The sequence below is a fragment of the Rhinoraja longicauda genome, chromosome 5 (assembly GCF_053455715.1).
Source record: "Rhinoraja longicauda isolate Sanriku21f chromosome 5, sRhiLon1.1, whole genome shotgun sequence".
Classification (NCBI taxonomy): Eukaryota; Metazoa; Chordata; class Chondrichthyes; order Rajiformes; family Arhynchobatidae; genus Rhinoraja; species Rhinoraja longicauda.
In genome coordinates, this window is record NC_135957.1 from 2,691,284 (window position 1) to 2,702,740 (window position 11,457).

The following is an 11,457-nucleotide window of genomic DNA, read 5'->3' on the forward strand; positions in this document are numbered from 1 at the left end:
TTATCTGCCCAAATGTCTTTTGAAAGTCGTAATTGTATCAATTTACACAGCTTCAGGTACGGACTACCATCTGAGTGGAAAGGTTGCCCCTGAAGTTCCTCTTCTCCCCTCTCACCTGAAGCCTATGCATTGGGAAAAAGAATATGAGTGTTCACTTTATCCACACCCCCCATAATCTTGTGTACACCTCAAGAAACATCACGCCCCTCAGCCTCCTATGCTACATAAATATACTTTAAGGAAAAAACTGAGGATGCTGGTTTAAATCGAAGGTAGACACACAATGCTGGAGTAACTCAGCGGGTCATGCAGCATCTCGGGAGAGAAGGAATGGGTGTCGTTTCAGGTCGAGACCCTTCTTCAGTCTGAAGAAAGGTCTCGACCCGAAACGTCAACCATTGCTTCTCTCCCGAGATGCTGCATGACCCACTGAGTTACTCCAGCATTGTGTGTCTATAAAAATAGTTTAGTTTAGAGATACAGTGTGGAAACAGGCTCTTCATCCCACTGAGTCCACGCCAACCAACGATCCCCGCACACAAACGCTGGTTCTACACATTCTAGGGACAATTTACAAGTTTCGACAATAGACAATAGGTGCGGGAGTAGGCCATTCGGCCCTTCGAGCCAGCACCACCATTCAATGTGATCATGGCTGATCATTCTCGTTCCTGCCTTCTCCCCATACCCCCTGACTCCGCTATCCTTAAGAGCTCTATCTAGCTCTATCTTGAATGCATTCAGAGAATTGGCCTCCACTGCCTTCTGAGGCAGAGAATTCTACAGATTCACAACTCTGACTGAAAAAGTTTTTCCTCATCTCCGTTCTAAATGGCCTACCCCTTATTCTTAAACTGTGGCCCCTGGTTCTGGACTCCCCCAACATTGGGAACATGTTTCCTGCCTCTAACGTGACCAACCCCTTAATAATCTTATGCGTTTCGATAAGATCCCCTCTCATCCTTCTAAATTCCAGTGTATACAATTTAGCAAACCAATTAACCTACAAACCTGCACGTCTTTGGAATGTGGAGAAACCGGAGATCCCAGAGAATACCCACGCAGGTCACGGGGAGAACGTACAAACAAGCACCTGTAGTCAGGATGGAACCCGGATCTCTGGCGCTGTAAAGCAGCAACTCTACCGCTGCCCCACGTGTCACCCTGTCTCGGCCTATCTAACCTCTCAAGCCCACGGTGACATCCCGGTGAATCTGTTCCGCACCCTTTTCAACTATGGCATCCTTCCTATAGTTGGGCGAACAGAACTGTACACAGCGTGGTCTCATCGTCGGCTTGGACAGGTGCATAATGGCGTCCTCACTTTTGTAGTCAGTAGCCTTCCTGATGAAGTCAAGCATGCCAAACTTGTTCACTTCACTTTGCTGTCCACTTGACTCGACACTTTTAGGGAACCATGCATCAGTGCTCCCAGGTAGACACAAAATGCTGGAGTAACTCAGCGGGTCTGGCAGCATCTCTGGAGAGAAGGAATGGGTCGAGACCCTTCTTCAGTCTGAAGAAGGGTCTCGACCGGAAACGTCGCCTATTCCTTCTCTCCAGAGATGCTGCCTGACCTGCTGATTTACTGCAGCATTTTGTGTCTACCATCAATTTAAACCAGCATCTGCAGTTTTCTTTCCTAAGCATCAGTACTCCCAGATCTCTCTATTCTGTAACTCACTCTCCAGGACTCTACTATTTAACGTGTAATTGCGGCCTTGATTTCACATGCCAAAGAGCAACACCTCACCCATGTCAGGAATTAAATTCCACTTGCCATTCCTTGCCCCACCTGCCCATCTGATCTAGATCCTGTTGTAAGCTTAGATATCCTTCCTCACATGTTCAGCATATCAACACCAATTTTGGTGTAAGAAAATAACTGCAGATGCTGGTACAAATCGAAGGTATTTATTCACAAAATGCTGGAGTAACTCAGCGGGTCAGGCAGCATCTCAGGAGAGAAGGAATGGGTGACGTTTCGGGTCGAGACCCTTCAGACTGATGTCAGGGGGGCGGGACAAAGGAAGGATATAGGTGGAGACAGGAAGATAGAGGGAGAACTGGGAAGGGGGAGGGGAAGAGAGGGACAGAGGAACTATCTAAAGTTGGAGAAGTCGATGTTCATACCGCCGGGCTGCAAGCTGCCCAAGCGAAATGTGAGGTGCTGTTCCTCCAATTTCCGGTGGGCCTCACTATGGCACTGGAGGAGGCCCATGACAGATAGGTCAGACTGGGAGTGGGAGAAGGAGTTGAAGTGCTCAGCCACCGGGAGATCAGGTTGGTTAAGGCGGACTGAGCGAAGGTGTTGAGCGAAACGATCGCTGAGCCTGCGTTTGGTTTCGCCGATGTAAAGAAGTTGACATTTAGAGCAGCGGATACAATAGATGAGGTTGGAGGAGGTGCAGGTGAACCTCTGTCTACCCTGGAAAGACTGCGTCTACAAATTTAAGAATAAATTTAACTGTATTGTCATCCAAATCGTTCATGGGGATAACAGACCACAGTAGATCCAGCACCAACCCTTGTGGCACTCCCCTGGTCACAGGTCTCTGAGCAGAGAAGCAACCCTCAACAACTAATCTTTCACTCCTTCAAGTAAATCTACAATTCAATTACAATTGTTCTTTAGGGTGAAAAGAACAATCCCCTAAACGCTGGCCGGTCTCATCTTTGCCAAACCCCATCCCACGGGTTCCCACCAGTGGCCATATCTTCCCATCTCCACCCCTTTCTGTTTCCGCAGAGACCGTTCCCTCCGTAACTCCCAGGTCCACTTGTCCCTTCCCACCCAAACCACCCCCTCCCCAGGCACTTTCCCCTGCAACCGCAGGAGATTCAACACCTGTCCCTTTACTTCCCTCCTAGACTCCATCCAAGGGCCCATACACTTTCCAGGTGAGGCAGAGGTTCACCTGCACCTCCTCCAACCTCGTCTACTGTATCCGCTGTTCCAGATGTCAGCTCCTCTACATCAGCGAGACCAAGTGCAGGCTCGGCGATCGTTTCGCTGAACACCTCCGCTCACTCCGTCTCAACCAACCTGATCTCCCGGTGGCTCAGCACTTTAACTCCCACTCCCACACTGACCTTTCTGTCCTGGGCCTCCTCCATTGTCAGAGTGAGGCTCAGACAATTTGGAGGAACAGCACCTCATATTTTGCACGGGTAGTTTACACCCCAGCGGTATGAACATCGACTTCTCTAACTTCAGATAGTCCCTGCTTTCCCTCTCTATCCCCTCCCCCTTCCCAGCTCTCCACTATTCTGTCTCCAACTACATTCTATCTTTATCCCGCCCCCTCAGTCTGAAGAAGGGTCTCGACCAGAAACGTCACCCATTCCTTCTCTCCCGAGATGCTGCCTGACCCGCTGAGTTACTCCAGCATTTTGTGTCTACCTTCGATTTAAACCAGCATCTGCAGGGGTTTTTTTCCTACCCATCTGTCCTTCCCCAACTTCCAAGGGAAATAATAGTTTGGAGCAGGATCTCACTCCAAGTCTGCTTTCCTCATTCCCTAGAAAGCCTTGGCACCTCATATGTTCATGAGTTCTAGGAGCAGTATTAGGCCATTTTTGCCCATCAAGTTACACCGACCGCCATTCAAGCATCGCTCATCTATCATTCCCTCTCAACCTCCAGTTTAAATTCCATTTGGAATATTTTGGAGGACCAAGAACCCCATTCTCCTGCCTTCTCCCCATAACCCCTGGCACCTGTACTAATCAAGAACGTGTCAATATGCACCTTAAAAATATCCATTGACTTGGCCTCCACAGATTCACCACCCACTGACGAAATAAATTCTTCCTCTAGTTTTGTATCAGTTGAGAACATCTTACGCTTTCAAGATCTGTCTTATTCCCTGGTGATCGGCGTACCAGAGACCCAGTGATTGCAAACCTCAAGTATCTCTTGGATCCTGATTTTGTGCATAGTATTGTGCAAACAATTCGAGTACTCTTTCCAATGTATGAGTTTGAGTTTAGTTTATGGTCACGTGTACCGAGGTGCAGTGAAAAGCTTTTGTTGCGTGCTTACCAGTCAGTGGAAAGACAATACATGATTGCAATCGAGTCATTTACAGTGTATAGATACATGATAAAGGGAATAACGTTTAGTGCAAGGTAAAGCCAGTAAAGTTCGATCAAGGATAGTCCGAGGGTCACCAACGAGGTAGATAGTAGTTCAGCACTGCTCTCTGGTTGTGGTAGGATGATTCAGTTGCCTGATAACAGCTGGGAAGAAACTGTCCCTGAATCTGGAGGCGTGCGTTTTCACATTTCTATCCCTTTTGCACGCGAGGGGAGAAGAGGGAGTGGCCAGGGTGTGACTGGTCCTTGATTGTGCTGCTGGCCTTGCCGAGGCAGCGTGAGGTGTAGATGGAGTCAGTGGAAGGGAGGTTGGTTGGTGTGATGGTCTGGGCTGCGTCCACAATTCTCTGCAATTTCTTGCGGTCTTGGATGGAGCTGTTCCCAAACCAAGCTATGATGCATCCTGATAAATGCTTTATACGGCGCATCTGTAGAAGTTGGTGAGAGTTGTTGAACACGTGCCGAACGTCCTAAGCCTTGTAAGGGAGGAGAGGCGATGGTGTGCTTCCCTGGTCGTTGCTGCAATATGGGTGGTCCAGGAGAAGTTGTTGGTGATAATGACTCCTAGGAATTTGAAGTTTTCAACCATCTCTAGTTCGGCGCCATCAATGCAAACTGGGGTAAGTGTACTGCATCACATCCTGAAGCCCATCACTTTGTCATACTGACATTGAGAGAAAGGTTGTTGCCTGGACACCAGGACATGAGGTTCTCGATCTCCTTCCTGTACTCTGTCTCATCATTATTTGACATCCGGCCCACAATGGTGGTGTCGCCTGAGAATCTGTAAGTTAAATTAGATTTGTGCAGGGCTGCACAGTCGTGGGTGTACAAGGAGTAAAGAAGGGGGCTGAGAACACATCCTTGCAGAGCACCAGTGTTGAGGATTACCGTAGAGGGTGATTTGTCCCCTATCCTCACTGGTTGGGGTCTGTTGGTCAGGAAGTCGAGGATCCAGTTGCAGAGATGAGTGCTGACACCAAGTCCCCTGAGTTTGGTGATGAGCTAGGATGGTATTAAAGGCAGAGCTGCAGTCTATGAATAAAAGTCTGACGTAGGTGGCTCTCTTATCTAGGTATCACAAAATGCTGGAGTAACTCAGCGGATCAGGCAGCATCTAGGAGAGAGGGAGTGGGTGACATTTTGGGTCGAGACCCTTCTTCAGGTGCAGACCTCTCTTATCCAGGTGTTGTAGGGATGACTGTAGGGCTATAGCGATGGCATCGTCCATGGGCCATTTCATGAACCGTTGCAGGTTGTATACCCAATTGAAGGTTAACGCAATAAAATCAGCGGACCACAAGACCCATTTGTGTAGGAAGGAACTGCAGATACAGGTTCACACCAAATATGGACACAAAATGCTGGAGTAACTCAGCGGGACAGGCAGCATCTCAGGAGTAAAGGAATAGATGACGTTTCGGGTAGAGACCCTTCAACGGTCTGAAGAAGGGTCTCGACCCAACACGCGCCTATTCCTTTTTCTCCAGAGATGCTGCTTGACCCGTTGAGTTAAATCAGCATTTTGTGTCTTATCACAAGATCCATTGTCTAGGTTTGAGCATTCATGGAGCTGTCATGTTAACTACCTAGCGAAGATTAAGCTCAGGTGACAGCATTCTTGCCTAGGGCACATGACTCATCAAGAAGTGTAAGAAAATAACTGCAGATGCTGGTACAAATCAAAGGTATTTATTCACAAAATGCTGGAGTAACTCAGCAGGTCAGGCAGCATCTGAGGAGTGAAGGAATAGATGACGTTTCGGGTCGAGATCCCTTCAACCGTCTGAAGAAGGGTCTCGACCCAACACGTCACCCATTCCTTCTCTCCTGAGATGCTGCCTGACCTGCTGAGTTACTCCAGCATTGTGTGACTCATCAAGCATCATTTCACACATCCACAACAGGGATGATTCAATCCTTATTTCAAATGCTATGTTTCATTGTGCGCAACAGCAACTGTTTCTTTTTGTCTCTTCCCCCCCCCCCCCCCCACCTCCCCTCTTTTTCCCAAACCTTACGACTTTTTCTTTTTAACTGCAGTTGATTTGCCCCTGTACTTTCCACGTGATCAACCCACTTTGACGTTCCAGTCTGTGTACCACTTCACCAACAGTGGGCAGCTCTATCAGCAGATACAGAAATCCTACCCTTACAGTCCGCGCTGGGACGGCAATGAGATGGCCAAGCGAGCAAAGTAAGTGTCCTCACAGATTGACAACTTAGATTCTGTTCTGCTCTAGGAATCGCGCATGTTTCTACTTACAGCCGGTGTGAACTAGGTTCTCTGGCCCTGATTTCTCTGCTGCTGTTATGATTTATCAGTTTTCCATCTCAAATTGTATGTACACTAGTTATCCTCACTCTAAACAAAAATGGAGAATGCAGGCAGGGAGGCAGTTCATTTGAGTGTGCAACTGGTAATGTAGCATCCTCAAGGAATGCATGCAAATGTTAACTGGTTTTCAGAAGGCAAATGGAGGTCCCAGGATTCTGAGAGGTGGGGGGGGTTTGAAAACCTCTCTCGTGACTTTGCAGGATAGCAAACAGATACAGTGAGCCGAAGACAGACACAAAAAGCTGGAGTAACTCAGCGGGACAGGCAGCATCTCTGGAGAGCAGGAATGGGTGACGTTTCGGGTCGAGACCCTTCTTCAGTTCGGTACAAACCAGCATCTGCTGTTCCTTCCCGCAGGCTTCAAATTGTAATTAAACTTTTTAACTGGGAAAGTTACCCCTCACATTCCTGTTAAATCTTCCCCCTCCTCACCTTAAACCTATGTCCTGTGGTTTTCGATTCCCCTGCTCACGCCAAGAGACTGATATCAATAATGAAATAGAAAATAATTATTGAGCAAAAATCAGTCTCCACTAGAATAGGATACATGATGAGGAACAAACCAAAATACATTTTACCAATAAAACAATTGCGTATAGCTTATAGCTTAGAAGACCGGCAGGGGAAGAGAAAAAAATTCTGGCCTTCCATCACAGTGAGGAGGTGACTGGAGGAGTATAATGTAAGAAAATAACTGCCGATGTTGGTACAAATCGAAGGTATTTATTCACAAAATGCTGGAGTAACTCAGCAGGTCAGGCAGCATCTCAGGAGAGAAGGAATGGGCGACGTTTCGGGTCAAGAAGAAGGGTCTTGACCTGAAACGTCGCCCATTCCTTCTCTCCTGAGATGCTGCCTGACCTGCTGAGTTACTCCAGCATTTTGTGAATAGGTGACTGGAGGAGACTCACTGTGATGGATGTTTCTTTTTTTTGTTTTGTGTTGGTTTGTGATTGTGTGTGTTATTGCTTATTTTTATTGCTCTTATTGTTGAACTGTGGGTAACGGAATTTCGTCCAAAAGACCTGGTTTTTTTTGGATGACAATAAAGGTTATTCTGATTCTGAAATTAGCGCAAACGTGCTTTTTGCAAAAGCTCAGTGCAGTGAATACCGGAACAATGAAATGACAACAAAAAATGCTCAATGCACAGCAAGTAAGGTCGTTCTGTAGAGATAATCTCTCCCCTCGCCACACTTCTCTTCCCCCCTCCTCTACCTCTCTCTTTCCAACGTCCTCCCTCCCCTCTGCCTCTTACCCTCTTTGCCCCGTTCTCCTCCCCCATTTTCACCACTCTCTGCCTTTCCCTGCACCCTCCTCCCTCCCTCCCCACATGCTGCTCGCTCTGCTGTGCATTTGTACGTTGGGTGCAGCTTCTTCTGCCAACGTCCACAGCGATGAGTCTGGGCGGAAGTGACATGAGTGGGTTCGATGTTCAGTGTGGAGTTGATGCATTTTCTCTTCCTCAACCATCCCCCGATACAATATGGTGGGAGGGACAGGATATGTCCATGCAAATCGCCCTTGAATTAACAACTAGGCGGCCAACACGATGGAAGGAAGCAAGATTCAGTCACATTTGTGCTTCTGTTCATTGCCATCTGTTTACCTCCGGCGACAGTCTGCAATGTGGGGAGTGAGTGTGCTGGTTACACGGGTCTGTTATTATTTATTTTTCTTCTCCCTGCATCGTATCCTGACTAAAATGAACTTCTATAAGTCTCGTGCCAGCACCAATCTTGAATTGAAACCTGTAAAATGTAAGGCCCGGTTAATTTATTTCCTATTCTATGCCTGCTACATAATATGGTGGCTGGGAATTTGCACTTAAAGGTTTGTCTGCTAGAAGAAAAAAAAATCAGCTCAAATTCACGGAAAGTTTCTGTGACATTATTTGTTAGATGACGTTTCTTCCCCAGCCAAACATATCAAGTGTCTCCTGGGATATTGTGGGGAGCAGGGGAAGAAGTCGCAGGGGCCCATTTAATTTAGTTTAGAGATGCAGCTTTGCAACAGGCCCTTCGGCCCACCGAGTCCGTGCCGACCAGTGATCCCCGCACACTAGGGACAGTTTACAATTTTACCAAAGCCATTTAACCTACAAACCCGTGTGTCTTTGAAGCGTGGGAGGAAACCAGAGCACCCGGAGAAAACCCACAAGGTCACAGGGAGAAGGTACAAACTCCGTACAGACGGCACCCGTAGTCAGGATGGAACCCGGGTTTCTGGCGATGTGAGGCAACAGCTCTACCGCTGTGCCACACTGCCGCCCACTCTGGAAGACATTTTGCTGGCATCGATACCCACAAATACCTGTAACGATACAACACAATAGAACTTTATTTGTCTGAAGAAGGGTCTCGACCCGAAACGTCACCCATTCCTTCTCTCCCAAGATGCTGCCTGACCTGCTGAGTTACTCCAGCATTTTGTGAATAAAAAGAACTTTATTTATCCCAGGAGGGAAATTGGTCAGCCAACATTGGTCATAAAACACAACAAGATACATGAAACATGAAATTAAAGTGACGAGTGGAAAGTTCTGGATTAGGGATGTGCAAAGATTTGGGATGGGGTGGTGGGAGGGGGAGTCAGTCTACCCCACGACAGAAGGGGGAGGTTGTACAGTTTGATAGCCAGATCTCCTGTGGCGTTCTGTGCTGCATGTGATGTATCGCAGAGATCGTCCACTATTTATGTAAATTATTTAGATGGACAGGTGACATAGATGTTTGTAGATTACACTAAAATCAGTGGTGTAGTAGACAGTGAAGAAGGTTATCAATTATTATTTTGGTGAACTAGGCCAATGGGCAGAGGAATGGCAGAACTCAGATAGAAGAAAGTTCTATATGTTATCGGAACAGAATTCCAGAACTTTAAGTCTACTCCACCATTCAATCAGGGCTGATCTATCTTTCCCTCTCAACCCCATTCTACTCTCCCCTTAACCCCTGATAACTTTACTGATCAAGAATCTTATCAATTTCCACCTGATAAATATCTATTGATGACAGCTGTCTGTGGCAATGACTTCCACAGATTCACCACCCTCTTGACTAAAGAAATTCCTCCTCATCTCCTTTCCGATAGTACATCCTTTTATTCTAAGGCGATGAACTCTGGTCCTAGACTCTCCCACTGGTGGAAACATGTTCTCCACATCCACTCTATCCAGGCCTTTCACTATTCGGTAAGTTTCAATGAGGTCCCCCTAAATCCATCTAAACTCGCATTGTATAAAAGGCATTGTAGGACAATGTAGGACCAACCAGGGAAGGACGCACAATAAATGGTAGGGCCATGGGGACTTTTGTAGAGCAGAGACCTAAAGATTCAGGTGCATAGTTCAGGAAGGATGTCATTAAATTGGAAAAGGTGCAAAAATGATTTACGAAGGTGTTACTGGATCTGAAGTGTTGGAGCTTTAAGGAGAGGCTGGATAAGTTGTTCTCTGGATCGTATGAGGCCGAGGGTGACTAGAAGTATATAAAATCACGAGGAGGCATGGATGGATAAGGTAAACAGCCAGTCTTTTCCCTTGGGCACAGGAGTCAAAAACGCGAAGGCCTTAAGTTTAAGGTGAGAGAGGAAAGATTTAAAAGGAAGCTGAGGGGCAACTTTTTCCACACAGAGGGTGTTTTAGTTTAGAGATACAGCGCAAAAACAGGCCCTTTCGGCCCACCGGGTCCGTGCCGACCAGCAATCCCCGCACACTAACACTATCCTATACACACAGTAGGGACAATGTTTACATTTACTAATCCAATTAACCTGCAAACCTGCACGTCTTTGGAGTGTGGGAGGAAACCGAAGATCTCGGAGAAAACCCACGCAGGTCACGGGGAGAACGTACAAACTCCGTACAGACAGCACCCGTAGTCAGGATGGAACCCGGGTCTCCGGCGCTGCATTCGCTGTAAGGCAGCAACTCTACCGCTGCCCCAACGTGTTCATGGAAGAAGCTGTCAGAGGAAGCTCCAGAGGTGGCTGTGATTATGATGTTTAAAAGATACGTGGACAGGTGCATGGATAGGAGAGCTTTCGGGTTCATACCTTCCAGGAGCAGAGTTAGACCCATGAATGACCTAATTCAGCTCCTACGTGTTATGGTCTTTTAAATAGTAGATCTACTCCTCTGGGGGGGGTTTCTGCGCAAATGTTAAAAATAGCAATTATTTATTCTCTTAAAGGCAATATATACTGTTTGGCACAAAGGGAAAACGGCTTTGTGGAAAATTTGAGCGTTGTAAGAAAATATGTGTTTTTCTACATTGAAATCATCAAAAGGTTTGTTGTCTTTCTGATCTCTGCGTTCTTATTTTTTAACGACTGCTCCCTTGTTTTTTTTGTTTCTTTAGGGTGTACTTCAAAACCTATGTTCCTCAGTTCCAGGAGGCAGCTTTTGCAAATGGCAAGTTGTAGTGGACTCCAGGTTCCAGAAGGAAGCCAATCAGACAATTGCATTTGTTTATGTCAAGGAGCCCCTTTGCAATTTGTTTTTCAATCTTCCTCATGGGCCGAGGCGTAACTGTGAGGACATTGATTGCCTCGGGCCGCAAGTCGTTCGGCTGCCTATGCTATATCCCGTAGAAATAAAGGTTGCTTCTCTTGTTCAGCCAGTTAAAAGCCTGTAACGCACGCACACGACGTAAAGTGTCTGAATTGATGAGAAAAATGTTCTGAGTTACAATAAACACTCCCATGAAAAGCCGAAATGATTCATGATGCTGTGAAGATTAAAATGTCGAATGTGCAACTGCCTTGTCCTTTTATCACCTCCCCAAACTCCCATTCCTCTACCCTCCTCCCACATTCCTCCAGAATGTTTTTTTCTACATAAAAGCGCCATTTAAATTCTGTTCTCACTAGTGAAGATTTTGATGCTGTAAAGTCGACATTAAACAATAGACAATAGACAATAGGTGCAGGAGTGGGCCATTCGGCCCTTCGAGCCAGCACCGCCATTCAATGTGATCATGGCTGATCATTCTCAATCAGTACCCCGTTCCTGCCTTTTC

The 11,457-nt window shown here is 46.8% G+C and overlaps 1 protein-coding gene across 3 annotated transcripts in view; it reads left to right on the plus strand.

The window, feature by feature from the left end:
* Positions 1–11,154, plus strand: part of babam2 (BRISC and BRCA1 A complex member 2) — a 168,746-nt gene extending 157,592 nt beyond the window's left edge. For all 3 annotated transcript variants that reach the window (XM_078398779.1, XM_078398777.1, XM_078398776.1), the window contains exons 11-12: positions 6,142–6,295; positions 10,798–11,154. In XM_078398779.1, coding sequence (XP_078254905.1) covers positions 6,142–6,295; positions 10,798–10,861 — 218 coding nt within the window. In that variant the 3' untranslated portion in view covers positions 10,862–11,154. The remainder of the gene's footprint in view (positions 1–6,141; positions 6,296–10,797) is intronic.
* Positions 11,155–11,457: the final 303 nt, after the last annotated feature.